The 23561-nt window shown below is 46.9% G+C and overlaps 1 protein-coding gene across 1 annotated transcript in view; it reads right to left on the reverse strand.

The window, feature by feature from the left end:
* TMEM132D (transmembrane protein 132D) overlaps nucleotides 1-10940 on the reverse strand; it is an 825211-nt gene extending 814271 nt beyond the window's left edge. Inside the window, exon 1 of the mRNA XM_019039446.4 lies at nucleotides 9978-10940. Coding sequence (XP_018894991.3) covers nucleotides 9978-10056 — 79 coding nt within the window. The 5' untranslated portion in view covers nucleotides 10057-10940. The remainder of the gene's footprint in view (nucleotides 1-9977) is intronic.
* Between the last annotated feature and the right edge of the window lie 12621 nt (nucleotides 10941-23561).

Genomic DNA, 23561 nt, shown 5'->3' on the forward strand with positions numbered 1-23561 from the left:
ATTTAGAACCCTGCCTTGCCTAAATGAGCATTCGATCAATGATAATAAAAATCAGGATTATGATTTCTTTTGAGTGAGAAGCTCTCCCCCCCTCCCCACCCTACCCACCCTGCTCAGCTTCCATTCATTCACAGGACCTTCCTCTGGTGTTCTGGCTGGATCTGCTTATGCTATCTGAAGCCACAGAGACAGGCACAGCCTTCTTTCAAAAGACAGACATCTCTGTAGTTAAAAGAAGTCATCGCTTTTCCAAGTCAAACTCATGGAGTTTCTTCAATATTACTTGCTATGATAAGGGGTCTAGGTTTCTCATTTTCTGAATGAGTTAAAATTTTCCATTTTTCCCCTTCAGCATAAGGATACCAATGTAGCACAATTCTCTGGATTTGATATCATCCATCCATTGCCAATGCAATATGGTGAAAATACTTTATTTGTCCTATAAATTATAATTGTGTGAACTGAGCCAGTGAGACAGCAGCCCTATTTTCTGTTCAGCCTTCACTCACACATCTGGAAACCACACCTGGTCCTGCCCTGGGTCCAGCCCTCCTGCCATGGGGCACTGGACCCTTGCTCCAGACCTTCCTATCCCTCAGTGGATGGATCGAAGGGGAGCACGATTTCCACGCCCTACAGAGCTAATCCCAAGGCTTGCCCACAGCAATGGGAAAGAAGCCTTCTCTGATCCCCACCAGCATCAGATGAGGCTGGGCATGAAGTCATTTGTCCATCACACTGTCCAGACCTGTATTATTCTGTCCTCATGCTGCCAATAGAGACATATCCAAGACTGGGTAATTTATAAAGGAAAGAGGTTTAACGGACTGATAGTTCCACATGGCTGGGAAGCCTCACAATCATGGCAAAAGGCAAAGGAGAAGCAAAGGCACAGCCTGCATGATGGCAGGCAAGAGAGCGTGTGGAGGAGAACTCCCATTTATAAAACCATTAGATCTTGTGAGACTTATTCACTCCATGAGAGCGTATAGGGGAAACCACCCCCAATGATTCAATTATCTCCACCTGGTCCCACCCTTGACACATGGGGATTATTACAATTCAAGGTGAGATTTGGGAGGGGACTCAGCCAAACCATATCAAGGCCCATCCACCAGTAGAGCAGAAACAAACAGGGTCTGAAAGGTAGAGAGAGATGAAGCAGGTTCTGGTGGGATCCCTAAAGACCCTGGGTCAGCCTCACCTAAAATCAGCACAACCCTGGACTCCTAAGTCTCTTAAGATAACTTGAAGCCTCATGTAACAGAGTCCTGATGGTGTGGAGTCAGGATAAAGCATGAGGATATTCCACATCCATAATGATAAAACTATGATTATTCATGAGTGCTCCTGGCCTTCCAGGCCTCCGCTTCCATAAGACACATTGACAAGACACCCCACAGAGCTCGCACTTTCCTTGTTGGTGTAGTTTCTCTTTTTTCTTCTCTAGCAGTTTCATGACTGTCAACTCTTATTAAGCTTATTTTCATACAAATCTCCAAGTCTTTTTACACGTGTTCCTCTCAAACTCCTCTCTCGTACCTCCCAAGTCAGCGTGTATGATCTACGTTCAGCATGTTGCAATATCCCCTTTGTCTCACATGTTAGATTGTCCTCATCTCAGGTGAGCTTTTGGTCACAATTCTGCCACGCAAAGCCCTTACCACTCCACCCCTTCTGTGTAGCTGCTCTTCTGAGGTTTGCACGAAGTAGCTCATCTGTTTGGACAGCCACCTCTGATACAAATGTTCACCGGGGCAGGGCTGGGGACAGAGTCCTGGGGTCTCCTTGGAACGTGCTCAAGGTTGACACCACACCATCTGCTACCATCTGAGCTGCTGGGAATCCACCAAAGCATAGCACCACCCAGGTACACGTCACCATTGTGTGGACAACAGTGCTGGGGTGAGCGCTAATCCCAGTGCCCAGCATCAGTAAGCACCGAATACAGACCTCTTCATTTGTTTGTAACGTTACTGAAATCTCTATCTTTATTCCACATTCTATCCAGTAGCAAAACAAAGCTCTGTAGATACTGCCACACTCCCACCCCACCCAGTGATTTCAGGGATCACTTCTAAGTTTTGAGAGGTTCGGAGTGACCACAACAACCAGGAGGGCTTTGTGATTGGTACAAATGACACCTTGTCTCCTGTGGTCAGTCCACACAGACTATGGTTTGTGCCTCCCTGGTCTTGACCACAAGGCCTCCTTGGGCCAATTGGGCTTCTCAGCCATGTCTGCACAGCCCTGGCTGCCAGGAAAAGATTCTGCTATTTGAGCCATGCTCGGGCATGCTGCCTGGTCACCTCATACGAACATTCCTTCTGCTTCATCTCCAGGCTATTTAGGACAGAGTGTCTTCATTTGTGGCTCTCCCAATATATTCACGAAGTCAATCTAGAATATTTTTAATTTGTCATTGGAGTGACGTGGCACAGAGCAGCTGAAAAGCCCGCCAGCATCTAAGCTGCCCTCCAAATTCTCCTGCCCTTTCCCCTAGTAAAAAAAAAATATTACTTGGTGAAGGAAGAAGAGAAAGGCTGAGAAACCATATGCCTGGGAAGATAGGTTCTTCCAAATCTTTTCTCTATTGCCGGATACCAGCTTTTGAAATCAAAAGTCAGGAATTTGATTTCTCTGTTTTTTGTTTTTTTTTTTTTTTTTGTTTGGAGACAGGGTCTCACTCTGTCACTCAGGTTAGAGTGTATTACATGATCACAACTCACTGCAACCTCCACCATCCAGGCTCAAGCAATCCTCCCACCTTAGCCTCCAGAGTAGCTGGGACTACAGGCACACACCACCGCACCTGGCTCATTTTTTTTGTTTTGTTTTGTTTTTGTAGAGAGGGAGTCTTGCTTTGTTGCCCAGGCTGGTCTTGAACTCCTGGGCTCCTCAAGTGATCCTCCCACCTGGGCCCCCAAAAGAGCTGGGATTACAGACATGAGCCATCATGCTTGGCCTTGACTTTCCTGTCTCGTGCCTTCTGCTGTTCCAAGAGGCAGTGGCTGCCAGGTGTTCACCTGCACGAGAAAGGAGAGGCCAGGGCAGCAGGGAATGTGAGCAGGCAGGGCAATGTCGCCATCTGTTTTGATATCAAAATACTTTATTGCCACAATATCCTGCCAAACACTCTTTGAGTCTCGGCAGGCTATTTTATCACTGAAGCATCTTCCCATCTACCAATATAGCTTTCCTGACCAAAACGCAAACAAACAAATAACAACAATGAAATCTGACAGACATCTTCTCAGTGAATCTGCAGAGGGAGATTCCCATAAACATAAACATTGAATGTCACTCTCGTGAAAAGAATAACTTAATGTCACTAAAAGTTAAACACTTTTTTGGAACCTCTTGTCTTTCCAAATGTACATCTGACTCTCCCTTTATTTACATACTTTACTTACTTCCTAAGAGTGGAACCTCTTGTCTTTCCAAGTGTACATCTGAATCTCCCTTTATTTATATACTTCACTTACTTTATGTACTTTACTTACTTCTTAAGGGAGGAGAAGTGGCTATTTGAATTCTCTTTCAAAGGCATGTTTTTACCTTTATAACTGTTGACTGATCTGTTCTAAAACTATGTACTTCAGTCGCTTTTCAGATGCATGCCACAGGTTTGTCTACTTTCAAGGTCAAGGGCCTTCCTTCTCCATCAATTCTTAATTTATGGAGGGGGTGCACCTTGGGTGACTCCTGAAACCAATGTTTAAGGACAGAGGTGATGGAAGCACCTAGCCTCTGACTGTTGTATGTACCCCTTAATTCTTCCTACAGCAGATTTTTCTTTTAAATAAATGACAAAGTCATCTAAAAATATTCCGAGTCTTTGGTCCCGTGTCACAACAAATCCATGCTGGTTTCCTCTTCATTTTGTGAGAGGCCCTACCATACCATCTCCACAATTCATTCAAGTGTGCTGTCTGGCGTCAAATATCAAAATCAACAACGCATATGTTCACAGCATTAAGCATCCTTCTTCTGCAAACAGGAAGAGTCTGTGTCTTCATTCCGCATGCTTCTTCCTCATTCTTTATAATTTCCCAGAGACCACTGATGTGTCACCTACACTTTTGGTCCTGGAAGACCAGAGGCCATGTCTTAGTCTTCCCTGCCCAGGACCCTACACATGTTAGGGACATAGATGAATAAACAGGTCCTGAAGACAGTCCACTGGGCATGTCTGCAAGTTCTTTAAGAAGCTTGACCTAGGGAGGTGGAGGAGGAGGAAAATAAAAATAAAAAAACAAAAAAGAAGCTGACCTAGGAGATAACCAAACCATTCCACACCGTCAGAGAATCTCTTCAACCTCCCTGGTGGTCTTGGAAGTAAATCCCCATTTTAATCCCTTTCAGGTGTTATTTCTGATTGCTGCTGGAAAAAATAATGCTGAGAAAACTAAATAACATGATGTTCATTTATTCATTTGCTCAACAAATATCAAGGGTCATCTGTATACCGGGCTCTGAGCTAAAAACTAAAATGGTCTCAAGACCTCTCTGCACTCAGCCCCTGGCAAGCCTGGCACCATGTAACGATTCTGCCTGACAAACTGCCTGGTTTCTAGTTATTCCATATAATTATCAGAAGTCAGCAGAATGGCCAGGGGTATGGGTTCTGGCATCAGAATTCAGACTCTGACTGTCTTTTATGTTGCTATGACTTGGAGAAGTTACTTAACATCTCTGAACTTCAACTTCTGGTCCAGTACATATCTACCCCATTGAGTTTATCTGCAAATTCACAAAAATTATCCTCGTAAGTCACTCTGCACAGTGCCTGCCATACAACAATTACTCAAAACATTAGCTGGTATTATTGACCAAAGTATTTCCTGCAGCGCTCTGAATTACTGGAAAAGGCAGCATCAAACCACTGCACTGTCAGGTAAATGATCTCCAGCAATATTTCACACTCTTGGAAGCATAGTTAAAAATTGTATTGAGCCCCTGCAATGTCCAAAGCACAAAGCTAAAAATACTGGAGAGAAATCAGAGATAGAAAAAATACCTATTTTTTTGTCCCCTAGAAGAACTTAAAATTTAGGAGAGGAGGCAGAAAATAGTTGTAGAATGTCAACCTTGTGAAAGGCAGAAGTGCACTCCCCCAAAAGATATTCACATCGAAATCCCTGAAATATGGGAATGTTGGTTACTTTATTTGGAAATGTTAAAAGGGGACGTGACTAAGTCAAGATGGGAGATTATGTGGATCACTTGGGATCCTCCCAGTCCATCCGGTAACGCCAGCCCATCCTTCAGACAAGGCGAGTCTTCCCAGTTACTCTAAGTCAACTGCCAAATTATCTGCATCCAGAGACACTCGCCCCATCCTCCAGAGCACACCCACAGTGCTAACTTTATGTTTTTCTGTGTAATTCACATGTTCCCCTATCTCTCCTACAAATGGCAAGTTCTCTGGGAATAGTAGCCATATCAACCTGTGCTTTTCCTCACTACGGTACTCCCTGTGCCCAGCACGGTATGGGGTGCATTGTTGGTGCTCAGAAGGCAGTTACTGTCATGAAATAGGAAAGGAGAGGGAACAAAGGAAGAGGGGAATGATGAATACGAAACTGCCCAGGTCTGAGCTTACAACTTAAAGCAACGGAGCAATGGTATGAGGCACTTTGACATCTAGAGGAATGACTGGCACTAAACATCCCTACCTAAGGACGCTTTAGTACCTGTCCTGTGTCCTCACAACACTTAGAAATAGTTCCTGCTGAGCTCTGTGTTCACTGAAGGCATGTGGCCTTTGACATTTGTTGAATGAATATGCAGATGGATGGAATGATGAATGGATGGATGAAATGATAGATGGATAGATGGAAGGATGGGTGGATAGAAGGATGGAATGATGAATGGATGGATGGGCAGACAGACAGATGGAAGGATGGATGGATGGATGGATGGATGGATGGATGGATGGATGGATGGATGGGTGGATGGATGGATGCATGCACGGATGGATGGATGGACGGATGGATGGATGGATGGATGGATGGATGCACGGATGGATGGATGGATGGATGGATGCATGCACGGATGGATGGATGGATGGATGGATGGATGATGGATGGATGGATGGATGGATGGACTGGTAGATGGATGGGTGGATAATGGATGGATGCATGGATGGATGGATGGATGGATGGGTGGGTGGATGGGTAGATGGACTGGTGGATGGACTGGTGGATGGATGGGTAGATGATGGATGGATGGACGGATGAATGAACAGGTGGATGGATGGGTGGATGGGATGATGGGTGAATACATGGGTGGAAAGATGGATAACACCTGGATTAACAGAAAAATTGATAGATAAATTCTAAATATTGTGTAGCATAGCTTCTATAATAAAATATTTTTGAAATTTTTGTTTACTCATTTTTTCTTAGCTCTTAGAATATAACTAAGTTAAACAGATCCTCAAACTTGGAATTCTACCTTTCTATGCACATAAATATTTTTAATAAAATCACATTTTGATTTAACTCTTTAATTCATACAAAACAAAACTTAGTGGTCTCTTCATTCTTTGTCTTTTCAATTTGACAGAATTTGAATGTAAGCAAAAAGTCACTCTCTCTCTCCCCCACTAACTGGCTCCCTTCTGATATTCTTTCCTCTCCCAAAAAGTTCCTGACCCCTAAAGAAGTTATCACTGTACTTTGAAGCTCTTTTTGGTCCACAGCTTCCTTCAATAAGGGTGGCGCTGTCCTACCCAGAAGCTTCACTCTGACCCAATTAATACCCCAGTGTCATCAAATTGTGTCAAATGGAATTTCATGATGCAGATATTATTTATAAGCTCAGGGACAGTTCAGTTCATGTCGCAATGTATTCATATCACCTCTCCTCTAAGATTCTCTGATCCCTTGAAAGTTCTCACCCAGCTGGAAATCGAATATGAACTATATTTAACAGGATTTTAATTGGAAGTAAACACACAGACACACCACACACACACAATGCAAAGTGCCTAAACTGTCTGGGGCTGATTGAAAAAGAATATTACCAAGTATTAAACATCCATTTCAGCATATTATTAGAGGCTAGAAGCTCTACACATGGAAGCAGCTTCAGGAAGGCACTCCAAGAAGCCCACTGCCCAAGCCATTGGCTGCACTCAGCTGGAAGCAGGCAGAGCACGTGCCCAGCACCACCCTAGGCACAGGGAGCACGACACTGCCGCAGCCCCACTCGCAATGTCGCAGATCTCTCAGCGTCTGCTTCTTTCCTACCAGCATGTGCAAAGGAAATAACTGGGAAGGATGCACGTGAGGACTGTAACAAGCAACCTAAATGTGGCAACCCTCTTGACTTTGTATTTAAAAATCAGCTTGCCCTCTGCCCATCTCCAATCTCCTCACCCATTTTCCCTCTCAGCCCACCCTCCATACACCTGCCCCCTCCCATAAAGTTCACAGTAATGCATTAAAGCTCATCTGCAGGCTAGCACCATTGCAAACTACATCAAGCTGCCAGCAAAGCTAGACCTTAAACATTTAAGGCCATTCCCCAGAAAAATTAGGGGCCATAGGACAAGGCTGCTGGGGAAACTCCGTGTGTCATACCATACTTCCTAGGTCCCAGAGGCATAGAAATACAAGCAACAAAACTTTATGTTTATTTGTTTTTAAAAAATATCTACAAGAGGGTGGGTTTGTTCTACGACTAATCATTTTCTGCTTATGAAATATAAACGTGTAAGGCTCAAGCATATTAACCTGGTATTAAAATCTGCATTTTGTTTCATTCAAAAATTCCTATTTGGAAAGACAATACAGTAGAAATGATAATATGTGGAAACAGATATTTAATACTTGATAATATTCTTTTTCAGTCAGCCCCAGACAAATGAGGCACTTTGGGGTATGTGTGTATGTGCGTGTGTCTGTGTGTTTACTTTCAATTAAAATCCTTTTCAATATAGTCCATACTTGATTGCAAGATGGGTGAGAACTTTCAAGTGATCAGAGAATCTTAGAGGGAGGTGATATGAACACATTGGGAAAAGAATGGCCCTGTCCCTGAATGTATAAATCACATCTGCATCATGAAATTCCATTTTATGCAATTTGCTAATAGGGGTGTTGATTTTTTTCTTGTTCTTTGACATATTGTGACTAATCCTGAATCATCTACCATGTGCTCAGACTCTGCTAATTGCTGTACAAAGTCTCCACACAGAACTGATTCACTTTTGAACTGTCTGGCTGACTTGTTTAAGTTCAATACACAAAATATGTCATATGCTAGGCTTATCGTAAACATTTTACGTGCTAATTTTTGGCCACCTAGTAAAGAGGCTTCCACATCACACAGTACCTCATTTAAGGATATGTTCAGTGTTCCCAGTTGAAAAAGTTCACAAGTATTAGGCTAAATACAATTCTCTTCAACACTGCTCAGTCTAATAAAGAAATCAGTAACAGACCTATGTACCTAAGTGAAAAAACACAATAGTGAGGTCCTATTTCCAAAGCTATTCTGTACCTTTCTTAATACAACCTTGTTATTGCAGCATAAACACAAAGAAGTCTGGACCTATTATAAAACCAAGTGAGAACCAACCCCCCCCAAAAAAATGCTGGGCTGTTGTTGCTGTGGATTTTGGTTTTTTTAACCTCACGTCTGCCTGAGTCAGGTTCACTGAATTCATCAACCTTTTCTTTGGTTTCCTGTGCACATTATAAATCCAGAAAGCTCTGATCCCAGGGATTGTTCTAACTCATAATTAGGAAACGTGAGCCCATTTCAACCACACTTCAAAGACAGGGAAGTAGGGGGAACGTAAATTCCTCTTTCTAAATCGAACCATCACAGACAGGCATTTCAACTGTCTTCATCTATTATCAGATCCAAAGCAACATAACCTCAGTGATTCTGGAAGAACTCAGAGAACAGACAATTCATGTAATTAAAAGACTTTGTGCGTGATAATTGGCTTTGAAGTTTCTGAGAGAGATCTCATCTCAAAAATCTTTGCAGAAAAATATGGGTACAGGGTTCTCGCAGCACGTATTAGAGACTGCTGAGACGCTTCACTCTCCTCCCAGTGTATCTATCTGCAGGAAAGGGGCACGGGTGGGGGAACCACACACAAGCAGCCCAGGTCAATCATGAGAAAGAATCTCCCGCACAAATCACACCATTTCTCTTCAAGGAAGAATGACTGTCCAGAGCTTCCAAACTTGCTCTTCCCATGACAGACAGGGATGCTTGCAGAAGAGAAGAGGAAACATTGAGGAATTCCTGCCTTGACACATGGCTTCAAGTCAGGGCTCCGCTGGGATAACTCGGGTCACAACTTGTAGCTGAAACTCCACGTGCACCCTGCGGGGCCGCTGCTGCTCCCAGCACCCTATGGAAGGGTGAGAGCCAGACCCTGTGCCCAAATCTCACAGCGGCAGGCCTGGAGAAACCCATCCCCCTTCTTCAGAGCTGCCCTCCAGGCTATATTTTTGGCAGCCTATAATACACAAAATAGTATTCCCATACAACAGGAGTGCTCCAAAATTATTTCCAAATAGGTCAGTGCCACCAGGGAAAGTCAATCCCAAATTCCAGAAATCTCCCTGGTCATCTCAATCCCCTCCTCCCCCGACAGCCGGCTCGGCCCTCCAGAGGCCACCTTTCCTCTCAAGGGTCCCCACGCCCTCTCCCTTTACAGAAAAGGCTTTCAGGAAACAGCCTTCCTTTCCTTTCGGCTCCTTAGTAGTCTCACCTAAGGCCTCCCACCCAAGTGCTCCAGGACAAGCACCTTCGGCCAAGGGGCGTCCGAGGAGCTTGGCTGCCGCACGAGCGCACGTTCACACGCGCGCACACACACATGCACACAAGCGCGCACACACACATGCACACAAGCCCTCTCTCCCGGCCGCCCCCATCCTCCACACACTCCCACACACTCACTCCAGGCGAAGTTAGTCCCCGGGCCCTGGCGGCCGCGGCGTCCTCACCTTTGGAAAACAGGGCGGCCAGGCTGATGAGTACAGGCGACCAGTGGTGCCACAGCGTCCCCATCTCAGACGGGCACATCCTGGAGACCCGGAGCGCAGATCCTCTGCTCCCCGGCGCCGTCCAGGCGAACAAGAGACCGTCTCAGTCCCCTAGAGGCCCGCAGCGGGGCCGGTGGCGAGGGAGCGCCCGGCTAGGGGCCCGAGCAGCCCGGGCGCCCTGCTCCCTCCTCCCGCCAGTCCATGGCCAGGCCGGGAGGCGACGACAGCGCGGGCTCCTGAGTTGCTCTCCGGAGTCCAACACGAGCGCAGGCAAACCCCACCTCCCTCCTTCGCCCCCAACAGAATTTTTTTTAATTTTAATCCACAAGGGGTATTTCCTTTCCTGTTTACCCGAGCGAAGAGTGGCCCCCGGTGGCCCAAGGAGGGGCGCCTCCAGGCGCAGGGCTCCGGCGGCTCCAGCTGCTCCCGGGCTGGCTAGCGGGCGCTGGCGCAGGCGGCGCCGGGGTGGCGGGGCTGCGGAGCCCGGGACGCGGGCAGAGGCGGCTCGGAGCCCCCCGGGCGGGTGGCCGGGCTCGCTGGGCGGCCCGGGGCTCCCTGGCCCGCAGCCCCCATCCCGGGCCGGCCGCTGCGCCTCGGGGCTCGGGCGCGCGCGCGCTCCGGCACCCAAAGTTTGGCGGGTGCGGCTGCTCCCCGGCCGCCGCCTCGGCCCGCCCGGCCCCGGGCCCGGCTGGGGCTCGCGGGGCTCTACGCGCGCCGAGCGCACTGCAGGCTCCGGAGACGCGGGGCTCCCCCCTGTGCCCGGGGGAGGCGGGCCAGATGTGCGCGGAGGAGGGCCCGCCGGCTCGGGGACGCGGCCGAGCAACGCAGCTGCCTCCTGCCAGCCGGCGCGGGGGCTCCGCTCCGCAAGGACCGCATCCGGAACGGAACGGAGGCGATCGCCACGGTGCCCGGAGCCGGCTGGGGCTTTCGCCTTAAAAATTTGTCTGCTTTTAAAAAGCCCCACCCTTTCGGAGTGACAGCTGTGAGCCCCAATCCGCAAAGTAAATCCCACCTCCCCCTGGCCGCCCCACGCCCAGCCTCCCGGCCACCCTCCTTGCGAGCGCGGACGCGCGGTGGCGGCGGGCGAGTGCTCTCAGCGCGGGCGCACCCCGGGAACGGAGCCACCCACTATCCCAACAGGTGTCCAGCTGGCCACCGGCCTCTTGTCGTCATCAAAACCTCAGGCCCAGGGGAGGTCCTCCAGCCCGGGGGCACCTGAGGCTCTTCGCCAGGGAGAGCGCAAGGATGGCTGGAGAAGGGCCCTCGCCCCGCCCTGCGCATCTCCCAGGGATCGGAGTGAGGAAGTCTCTGACACACCACACTGAGGTCATGCTGGCCCCAAGCCCCGTCCCAGAGCGATCCCCCAAGTTAGTGTCCCTAGAAACATTTCATGTGTGCTCCCCAGGGCTCACTGGGAACAGGAAATGGATCCATTAGGAGACAACAACATTGCTTTGAGAAGGTAAAAGACATGATCCTCACTCACACCGCCCGGAATCTCCAACTAAGACATCCCCACACCAAGATCCCTAAGCACCGTCCTATAATTTGTAGCCCAAGAACTGCTTTGCTCCACGAGAGCCTTTAAATTAACCCCATCAAAGCTCAGAGGGAAGAAAAGCATTCAGAATTTTTAAGGAATATTGTAAACCAACAAGCCCTGAATCTAATGAGGTGAATTCACCTCAGTAGATAAAAATGGGTCGTTATCATCTGACTGAGGGGGCAATGGACTTTTTTATCCTGTATGCCTGCAGTTGCAGAAATATACCAATGCTTTAAGAGTTTTTAGCTTTCAAAGTTTCAAGGAAGATCAAAAAAGCCACTGCTGTTCTACAGAAGATTGTCTTTCTGGGTTCATGTCCTTTGAGATGTGCTCTTGTCTTTTATTCTGTATCTACTTATCTGAATATACCTGTCTTTCTGTTTTTTCTTTTGTTTGTTTCTTAAACTTGTTGCCTTTTCTCTTTGTATTGCTCTCCTGTAAAATTCCTAAGAGTCGATACTGCAAAGACCCTAAGAGATTGTCTCTTTCACTGTTTCTGAAGTTTGAACCAGCAGGAGGGTCACTGGAAAATTTGTTAGACCTGGGTTGCTGGGCCCACCCCAGAGCTATCTCGGCAGGTCAAGGTGGGACTTCCGGTCTCCATTCCTAAAAAGTTCCAGGTGATGCTGATGCTGCCGGCCTGCGGAACACGTGCTGGAACCACTGGTCCCCTTTCTCCTTCACCTGAGTGATGAGAGAGCTGAGCTTTCGTCTCTTGGACACCTTCACCTGGTCTCTGAGTGTCAAAATTGATGCCCGCACTGAATGCATAATCCAGGTTCCATCCTTAACGCTACAGTGGGTCTGAGTCTATTTGTAAATCATCTATTTGTGACACTGAGTCTATTTGTAAAACGTTTCTCAAACATATTGACTAGAAACAAGTGGTCCCTGTTCTTTATTAAAAACAATCATTTTATGTTTCTCTAAATCAAATTGAGTTTTTCCCCTGAATTGCAATCATCAAATAACTTTTCTTTTTGCCATTGCAAAAGGTTTCTCTATCTGTAATGTGAAGACAAAAGGTGACTGTCAAGTTCCAGCTGCTGCCTAAAATGTTAAACGGTTTCTTCACTATGCGTAGTTGGCAAAACAAAGTTTTTTCCACTCTTTGGTATGGAAGATTTTTTGGGAAGATGCAACTTCAGATACCTAATCAGTGGCTAAAATGAGATGCAAGAATGGCTTCTTACTTTTACTCTCTCCAGTATGCCATTCTCCCTGGTACATCTAATCTTCTTTGGGTAATTAACACAGCTAATTGTGGGGAAGCAAAACTTAGAAAGACTTGGAGATGGACACTGAGGGCTCATAGGTCCCTAACTCCAGCCCCTGCCCCAGGACAACTTCCCATCAAAATCGCCTGCCTTGTCTCTCTCAAGTTAGTTGTAAGAAATCTGCTTTCCTCCAAGAATATGTGTTTCATCTGCGGGGCCATAAATCAAGCTGTAAGCCTAATTTTGTCGGTAATTAAATTGCACTAATTGTTCATGCTGTGTGGATGAGGCTTTTACACTAAGCAGTTTTTGTTGTTATTTTTCAATAAAACAAAAACATTCCCTGTAGCAGTTTTTGAGAAATGGCAACTTTGAGCGTTGATAAAGGCAGAAAGGAGCTGGAATTCAAGTACTGCAGGGGCTACGCCACTGGTGGATGAGAGGACACTTTCAGGCCCTCTAAAGATGGGGCCTCCTGTAAAACTGAAGCCATTCTCTTCCAGTCCTTCTGACTGCATCCAGGAGAAGGGCTCAGGCCTGAGCTACTCCGGAACAACCTTTTAGTAATTGCAAATGTCCATGTTTTTTAAACAAAAAGGGAAGCTCTTTCTGCACAATGACAACATCTAGCTCCAGTTACTAACATCGATTTGTTTTTATTTTGATTATTATTATTTTTGTTTTCTCTCCTTTTACTTGGTGATGCATTTTGTTTAAAAAATATCAAGTTATGTATGTTTATGAAGATGGGAAATTAGTAATGGATTTAGCAATCACTACTGACACGGGTGCAGGCACCATCTTCTCTCTATGACAATACTCCGGAAGATGGTGAGAAATGAAGTTTGGGAAACCTTAGCATGAAGTGAGAGCTACCAGATCAATCCCTCCTGAAGATGCAGAAGAGACTTTTTGAAACTCCCTGTCTTCCCAATTTTCCAAAATTCATGAAATGACTGGGAAATAGAAAGGCCTGGTTCAATCAACTGTCTCTTTCACTAGTGGGGAGAGCCTTCTGATGTTGAGGGCACTGTGAGCACTGGGAACATTGCACACCCTTCCTGGTAAGGCCAGCAGGAGATCATCTTTCCAGAAGGAGCACCTCAGCGGAATCCATGCTGTGCCCTTGAGGAAGGTGTGTGTTTGCCAAGACCTGTCACTCTCTCCTTCCCAGCGCATGGATGACTACTCTTCTCAGCCCCTTGCAGTTGACCAACTAAATGTGAGCAGAAGTCATGGGGGTCACTTCTCTGGTGGGGCAGTGAAAAGCTCACCTGTGACTCCTCATTCTGTACCTGCCCTGCCCTGGGAGCAGAGTGGACCCCGTGTTTGAGATGGTGCAGCTGGAAGGTGAGCCTTCCAGCCAGCAGTCCAGCAAGTTGATGAGAGAGCAATGTCCCCCATCAATCCACGTTAAGAAGTATGGTAAAAGAAATTAATTTTTATTGTGTTAAATCACCAAACTTCTTGGTTCTTCCAGGTTAACCATACTAAAATCCAGACCTACTTTTACTCTCCTCTCTCTGTCCTTCTCCCTTTCTCATCTCTTCCCAGAGCTCCACAAGCAGATGTTAAAAAGTTGGAATATTCGTGCTCTCCCAGGTGACCCATGGTGTCACCAGGTAACTGCCAGGTGAACCTCGCAGAGCAGCCTCTTCTGCAAAGACCAATAGGATAGTGCTGCATTTTCCTTAAGTTACTGATTTATGGATCAATACAGAAAGGTCAGCAGGCCTTGAATAGTCCTCTTTGAAGTCACATGCTGGACTTCTTGGTACAAATTATGTCTTTGTACCTCTAGCCTGATTAGTCCCTGCGTGTTTCTGGGTCAGGGGTGAGGTCAAGGAGAAGCTGCAAGGCTGCCTCTGCAGGAAACCCTTTGTTGTAAAGACTGCCTGGATTTTGCATGCACTGGAGCCTGTGACAGAAGCGTGTTCCCTCACCCCTGCTTCCTCTACCTGCTGGAGACACAGCCAGACCACATGCCCTGGCCTTCCTAAGGTTAACTGTCGCTATGGTTATGTCCAAAAGAACCTGGGAGGAAGGATGTGCCTCCCTTTCAGGGGGAGAGTTTGGGAGCCTGTGAAACCCCCAAACTCTCTTCCTGCCTTTTCAAGCTGAATGCAAAAATTCAAGGGAGAACCCCCAAGCCTTCAGCAATGGCAGAGTTGCAAGTTGGAATGAGTCTGGTTCCAAAAATGTGGAATGCCACTTCTTTTGCATGGAATTTTGGGGGAGCAAGAAATAAGATGACATGGTGTTAAGTCATGGAGGTTCAGGGCTTTGTTTGTTAGAATGAACCATTCCAGGCAATACAGGGTGTATTGATCTCATCACTGCCAACAGAAGCAGGAGTGGGATACAAGGAAACACCTCTATCAGCTCCTGAGACTACAGCGAAGCTTTGGCCCATTTTACGGTACGAAGAGAGTCCAAAGGAGGGAGGAACCACCAACCACCACCAGCTAATGAACGCATGAGGTGCTCTGTCCCCTGTACCAGGCACCAGGGAGAAGGCAAAGGATGCCCTTGGAGAGCTGGAATTCGATCTCTTGGACACATGAGGTGCTCTGTCCCCTGTACCAGGCACCAGGGAGAAGGCAAAGGATGCCCTTGGAGAGCTGGAATTCGATCTCTTAGGATCTTCAAAGAATATTGCAGAGAACAAGTATCATTGGTTCCAAGAGAGGGTCCTCCTGGGCTGGAGCAGTCTGAGGAGTGGGATTTATATGGATTCCTCCTTCCATTCAATACTTATTTATTCAGGGTGTACCGCTGGCCAGGCCCTAGAGGCTTCACAGTGAACAAGCCATTCATGAAATTTATTCCCATGGGGACAGACAGGAAACAAGCACACCAAAGAACAAGATGCTTTCAGGAAGAACCTGTGAAGAACTCAAGTACCATAATGACTTGCCCTTTGGAGAGGTCGAGAAAGGCTTCTTGGAGCAGCGTAATCTCTCTCATGAGAAGGATCCTCAGAGCGCAGGCCCAGGTCATACACCTGCCTGGTGGCCGGGACAGCATGTGCAAAGGCCATGAGGCATCACAAAGGGTGGAGGAGCAGAAAGCCCCATGTGGCTGAAGCTTAGTGAGCCAGGGAGAGCATTGTGGGAGGGGAGGTGCAGGGGAGGCGCAGGAGACAGAGGATGCAGGGGCCTCGTCAGGACTCAGGAAGCCAGAGTGAAGCTTCAAGGGGGGAAGTTGTAGGAGCCCATTCACATTTTCGGAAGATCTCTTGGCGTTCCAATAGTGCCACAGAGGCAGGGGCTAGGCACAGGTGCGTCTGGTAAAATGTAGCATGCCAGACTCCCATCCCTTCCATGGGGCCCCTGTTCTGCTTCCCACTGGGCCAAATCCAGAGGCCTCTGCGTATGCCAGGCAGGTGGCTGCAGGAACAATCACAGGCCCAGCCCAGGGAGGCCGGCCAGACAAGACCCGCACAGCTCAGAGACAGCACAACATGCCGGGGCATCCTGTCGGCGTTCAGAGCTATGAGTGTGTAGTGGCCCCTGGAATGCTGAACCTGTGTCTCCTTTCCACTCTGAGTTTTGGTCTCTCTCTTCTTTCTCAAGAACACCTGTATTAATTTCTCATCTAGCAAGTCCCGACCCTGCGGTTTCAGAACATGCCCTGTGCCGGGCCGGTGGGGTTTTCTAGGGTGGAGAAAATGAGGTGCTGGGGTTGACTGACACTGAGGTCCAGGCCGGACTTGGAAATCCATCTGCCAGCACGTGGTTTGTGTGAGCAGCTGTGAGCTCTGTTTAGGGTGTCTCCCTCTGTGATCACTGAGAACTGGCACTCTGCAGCCCACTTGCAGGGTGTGGGCCTTCCCTTTATGGGGGCTCGGCTAGCAGCACACAATAAGAAGGAAGAGGGGGTGTCCCACCAGAGGTCGGCCTCCCCAGGAACAGACTCAATCCCTGTCCATCCCTCCAAGAGGACTTGACCTCAAACAAAAGAGAAAACTGGCAATCATGTGGCCTGCAGCACGAGCCCGTAATGAGTCCATTTGACGTGCATCAGCAAGATCAATTTACTTCTCGGAGCTAAGCATCCAAATGATTTGATTTCTTTTGTCCGCTTAAAATCAATGTGTCTAATGGACTTGAAGGGCTGGGTTCTTAGATGACAGAGGCCTTTGTCAGGGAATCAATTAACCCATTGCAGAGATCTTCAGATCAGACGTACACATCCCACGATTATTGTTGAAGAAAATAGCTCCTCTGCTACTGTACCAAAAAGGAAAATTAAAAAGTGTCTATGAAATGGATACGCAGGGAGTTAATCTTGCCCTAGAGGAGCTCTTAGTGGCCAACAAGGGAAAGGGTTTATCCAGCAATTTGTTGAGTTTGCCAACATCAAAGAGAACGTAAACACGCAAGATGCTGTTGCTTGTCAATGTATACACCAGCTTCAAAGCTGAAGTCTGAGGATACTGTCAATGGCCCAGTTTAGACGTTATTAAAGGGTGCTTTGGGGAGTGAGCACATGAATTGAAATAAAAGGCTTGTGGCTACTTCTGGTTTAGAGGAACTCAATTTTTTCTCTTAATAAAAGCCCCCTAATTTCCTCAAGTAATTAACTTGATGTTCACTCCAATTTCTTTGTGAAAACTAACTTCGCTGAGCGGTGTGCCTTTCTTTGTGTGAGATTTCCATGGTAAGAGAGTAAAGGGCCACTTTTGTCCTCTCCCCTCCCCACAGATGAGCCAGTCCAAGTCGGAACGAAGAGACCCCGCCTCCACATAGCACAAACGTCTTTAAGAAGACTGCTTCTAACAATCTTTTTTTTTTTTTTTTTTATTCAGAGTCTCACTCTGTCACCCAGGCTGGAGTGCAGTGGTGCGATCTCAGCTCACTGCAACCTCCGCCTCCTGGGTTCAAGCAATTCTCCTGCCTCAGCTTCCCAAGTAACTGGGACTACAAGTGCCTGTGCCCACCACCACACCCAGCTAATTTTTGTATTTTTAGTAGAGGTGGGGTTTCACCATGTTGGCCAGGCTGGTCTCCAACTCCTGACCTCAAGAGATCTGCCCGTCTCGGCCTCCCAAAGAGCTGGGATTACAGGCATGAGCCACCGCGCCCAGCCTGCATCTAACAATTCTTACATGCCAGTGTTTGATTTTGTCAGAAAGCCTGTGTTGGCTTGGTGTTGAAATGGATCTGCTTGGGATTACTCCCTTGGGATGAAATATGACCAGTTCTCTGTCAACAAATGTTTGACTCATCACAGGAGAGATTCCAGTCTCAAAAATAGTGACTGAGGACAATAGTGAGCTCTCTGGGTCTGGAAATAAACGCAGCAGCAGGAGGGTATTCTTCTGTATTTGGCTTACAAGGTAACTTTAAGTTACCCCAAATAGTAGAATATGCGACACCAGATTGATGGTATTTGACACTAGATTATTATTTTAACAGGTCAGAAAGGTTGAGGGGGGCACCTGGAGATTGGATCCTCAAACATTTTCTTGTGCACAGCCAGGGAGAGCGGCCGTGCCTGGCAGTGGGACCCACACACAGCTGGCAGCAGACCTGGCGCGCTCAGGCGCCCTGCTCGCGGCATCAGTGGACCTGCAGTGACCCCTAGTGCTCCAGAGGTGGCAGTTCAGGACAACTATTTCTTCCTCCAAGAACAAACGCATTGACATCTCCCTTCATACCCAACATGCACACGTTGTCAGGTTTTCATGGGTGAAATTATATTTTTAAAAACTGGCAATGAGTCTTATCATCCCAAATTAATAAATAACATGGCCAAGCTCACACGCTTTCATTCGGGAAGTCCTGCAATTCCGTGTCTACAGCTATTATCTTGCACCCTCCATGCTGCCTAAAATATAAATTATCTTGCAATTGACTTAAAAATGGAAACATGAGAATTTATATCATATACATTCTTACTTGAGTTGAACTTCAGTCATTCTTTAAAATCTGCCAAACAACTGATCACTTTCCAGTGAGTACAGCCACCCAGCACTGAGATTTTATAATGTTGGTTATTCACATGGATCGTTTCCAGACAAGAGGCTGCCGGCAGGATCCTCCACTTTTCCCTTGTCCTCCATCACCACCCTACTGTCTTAGACTGCTCAGGCTTCTATAACAAAAATACCATGGCTGGACGGCTTTAAAAAAACAGACTTTAATTTATCACTTCTGGAGCCTAGAAGTCCAAGATCAAAGTGCCAGAAGATTCAGTGGCTGGTGAGGACCTGCTTCCTGGCCCGTTGACGGCACCTTCTCCTTGCCCTAACCTCACACGGTGGGAGAGGAGAGACCAGCGGGCTCCTGGACCTCTGCTTTCCTGACCTAATCACCTCCCAAAGCCCCATCCTCCTGACACCATCACACTGGGGCTTAAGATTCCCACAGATGAATTCTGGGGATACGTAGTTTATAGCAACTGCTTTCCAAGATAAAATGAGTCACTTGAATAAAAGCAAAAATACTGATTCCTTCAGTGTTGCATAAGAAAAAAGAAAAAGAGAAAGAGAGAGAGGAAGACGGAACAAAGGAAGGAAGGAAGGAAGGGAGGGAGGGAGGGAGGGAGGGAGGGATGGGAGAGAGGGAGGGAGGGAGAGAGGGAGGGAAGAGAGGGAGGGAGGGAGGGAGGGAAGGAAGGAAGCAGTGGGGAAGAGTCAGAGAGCACGCTGTGTCTTGGCCTGGAAGAACATGATTTTGCGTGTGAGTTAGAGACAAGAGGGTTTGTAAGAAATTCGGAATCATGCCAGTATTGTGGAGAATTTTAGGGTTGGAGCGTCCCAGCCATCACCTAATACAATCTTCTCACATTAGATCCGAGGAAAAAAAAACAGAAAGAGGAAAGTCATAGACACAGTTATTGTTGCCTTTTAAAAACACTGCCATAAGGATACAATAATTTAGAAAACAAAAATCCAGCCAGGTACAGTGGCCCATATCTGTAAACCCAGCACTTTGGGAGGCCAAGGTGGGAGAATTGCTTGAGTCCAGGATTTTAAGACCAGCCTGGACAACCTAGTGAGACCCTATCTCCATAAAAAAAAAAAAGGAAGGGAAATTATCTAGGTGTGGTGGTACACCCCTGCAGTCCTAGCTGCTCTGGAGGGCGAGGCAGGTGGATCGCTTGAGTCCAAGAGTTCAAGACCAGCCTAAGCAACATAGTGAGACCCCATCTCTAAAATAATAATAATAATAATAATAATAAGCAAAAGTAGCTGTGTGTGGTGGTACATTCCTGTAGTCCTAGCTACTTGAGAGGCTGAGGCAGAAGGATTGCTTGAGCCCAGTCATTCAAGGCTGCAATGAGCAATGATTTACTACACTCCATCCTGGGTGACAGAGTGAAACCCTGTCTGAAAAAAAAAAAAAATCTAACAAGAAAACACTTCTCATTGCCAAAACTGGCCTCTCCTAGTCAATATTTTCAGTTTGATCTGAAAGTGGCTATTCATGAGTATCCTTGGCTGTTTCTCAGGGACTGTTTCAAGTGAACTAAACTCCAAGCTGTTTAGGTTTGTTTTTCTCTTCTCTTTTCTTTTCGTTTTAATCTGGCATTCCTGAACTGGGACCACTTTGGAAATAACTTATATAAAATCCATTATGAAAAATCTGTGCTTAAAACATATGTATTTATCAGATATTTCAAAATGCTTTCTAAAATTAGCCTTCAAAAAATGACAATTTAGCTAAATATTCCTTGCTAGCAAAACTAGTGTTCATCACATATGTGCCTACCTTGAGTGGATGCCTATTAATAAATGGCAGATGCTCAGATCATCCACCTCCTCGTGCTGGATGAAACCCACTGTGTTTCAAATGCAAAACAGTGCAGTAGCTGAAGATTAATCTAGAGGTGGCACCTAAATCGGACCAAGTGCAGCACTGTCTGAGGACCTTTGAACCTGGAAGGAATGAGAATCTCCCTTTAGATATCTGGAATATATGAAGCGAAACAGGGACGTTGCTGCTCAAATTTCCTGCCCCAGGATGGAGAACTAGAGGAAGTAACACGTGAAGAAGGATATTTAAGAGACAGAGAAAGTTTGGCTGCCATTGTAGTGCCTAGTTCTCATCATTACTCATGTTCCATGAAACACTTCAGTTTCCACATAAATCCCACTTTTTTGTTTTTGAGATGAAGTCTCACTCTGTCGTCCAGGCTGGAATGCAGTGGTGCGATCTCAGCTCACTGCAACCTCCGCCTCCTGAGTTCAAGCGCTTCTCCTGTCTCAGCTTCCTGAGTAGCTGGGATTACAGGCGCACTCCACCATGTCCAGCTGATTTTTGTATTTTTAGTAGAGATGGGGTTTTACCAGGTTGGCCAGGCTAGTCTCAAACTCCTGACCTCAAGTGATCCACCTGTGTTGGGCTCCCAAAGTGCTGGGATTACAGGCACGAGCCACTGCATCTGGCCCATAAATGCCACTTTTTGCTTAAACTGGTCTAGATTGAGTTATCCTCTCACTACCAAAAGATCATCTCTCATCTGTCATCTCTCCTCTAACTCAACCTCCTTGCTGGGCTCCTGCTTCCATCCTGATTTAACAAATACTGGAGAAATAGGAGTCAGATCTTATCATTCTGGCTCAAAACTGTCCCCTAGCTCCCAGCCCACTCAGTGCAAAGCTGAAGTCCCTGCAATGCCCTGCAAGGCTGTACATGAGCTGCCTCCTGTTTCAGCCAGCCAGGCTCCTCCTCCATCAGACACCAGCATCGTCCTTGACAGACGCCTCTGCAGAGACTGCTCCCTCTGCTGGGAACAGCCTTCCAAGAGATACCCGTAAGATTCTCTTTTCTCACGTCATTCTAGTCTCTGCTGAATATCACTATTTATTTATTTATTTAGAGACAAGAGTCTCACTCTGTCACCCAGGCTGGAGTGCAGTGGTGCGATCTCGGCTCACTGCAACCTCCGCCTCCTGGGTTCAAGCGACTCTCCTGCCTCAGCCTTCCAAGTAGCTAGGATTACAGACATGCACCACCACCCCTGACTAATTTTTGTATTTTTAGTAGAGACAGGGTTTTGCCATGTTGACCAGGCTGGTCTCAAATTTCTGACCTCAAGTGATCCGCCTGCCTCAGCCTTCCAAAGTGCTGAGATTACAGGTGTGAGCCACCACACCTGGCCGATACCACTTTATTACAGATGCCTTCCCTGGACCTGACATTTGCCTGGCATCACCCATCTCTTTCTATCTTCTCCTGTGCTATATTTCATGACATTCATCAACACCTAAATAGCCTATTTGTTCAATGTCTCACTCCCCACTCCCCCAGAGCTAGAATCTAAGCTCCCTGAGAGCCATAGCTTTGGCTGTTTTGTCTACTGGTCTGTTCTTATGGCTCAGGACACTGGAGAATCATGCAGACCCCCTGTAAGAGTGTTAAAATCAATTCCTCAATCAATGGCTCTTCTTCTCCCACCTCCTTACTTAACCCAGCCTGAAAGAAAATGTGTTCTTCCTCGTATTTGAAGAGGAGATTTCACCTACTGTTTTTTGATGAAACAGTCGTTCAACTTAGTGAACATTCAGTAAACTCCAGTGTGAAGTTCAGTTCATCGGACCACCCGTTTCACTTATGGGGAAGCTGAGACTGAGAGAAGCAAATGACTTGCCCCGGTTGTATTTTTTCCCATGGAAGGGGAGTCCCTATGAAATTCACGATTGCTTATTATTTACCAGTTCTTCTTTCACTCAACGCATTTTTTTTTTTTTTTTTTTTTTGAGACAGAGTCCTGCTTACTCACCCAGGCTGGAGCACAGTGGCGCAATCTTGGCTCACTGCAACCTCTGCCTCCTGGGCTAAAGCGATTGTCCTGCCTCAGCCTCCTGAGTAGCTGGGACTACAGGCATGTGCCACCACACCCAGCTAATTTTTGTATTTTTAGTAGAGATGGAGTTTCACCATGTTGGCCAGGCTAGTCTCGAACTCCTGACCTCAGGCGATCCGCCTGCCTCGGCCTCCCCACTCAATGCAATTTTGAGGCAGTGCTGCAGGGTGGCCCAAGTGGAGCCCCTGCTGGGGATAGGATTAGCAGCTATGTGACTGCCAAGTTACTTCCCCTTTCTGAGCCCTACTTTCCTCGTCTTAAAAAATGTAGACTAGGCCGGGTGCGGTGGCTCACACCTATAATCCCAGGACTTTGGGAGGCCAAAGTAGGCGGATCACGAGGTCAGGAGATCAAGACCATCCTGGCCAACACTGTGAAACCCCGTCTCTAATAAAAATACAAAAAAATAAGCCGGGCCTGGTGGCAGGCGCCTGTAGTCCCAGCTACTGAGGAGGCTGAGGCAGGAGAATGGCATGAACCCGGGAGGCGGAGCTTGCAGTGAGCCGAGATCGCGCCACTGCACTCCAGCCTGGGCGACAGAGAGAGACTCTGTCTCAAAAAAAAAAAAAATGTAGACTGTACTTCCACGTAAGTCATTGGGCGGTTATACAATTAACTGAAGATATCATAGAGAACGCCTGCATGGCACCCAGCATATAGTTAGCCTTCAAAAGGAAAGCTATTGATAGTTACTATTTTCTACAGAAATAGGCATTTTTTTTTTTCAAAATGTTTTGTTTTCCTTTTCAGTTTTCTATTTGGCTATCATGTAACTTACTGGGTTTCTGCAGGGTCAAGTCCAGGCACAGATTTTCTTAGCATGACGTTAAATTGTCTCCATGGGGCTCGAACTCCTCAGTGAAAGTCTTATTGGTTTTATGCTGACATTCGATCTCTGAAAACATCAATGAACAAGAAGAGGAACAATTCCTATAAATCAACTTTACTCATGCTGGAGTTTGAAAA

This window comes from Gorilla gorilla, chromosome 10 (genome assembly GCF_029281585.2).
Source record: "Gorilla gorilla gorilla isolate KB3781 chromosome 10, NHGRI_mGorGor1-v2.1_pri, whole genome shotgun sequence".
NCBI lineage: Eukaryota > Metazoa > Chordata > Mammalia > Primates > Hominidae > Gorilla > Gorilla gorilla.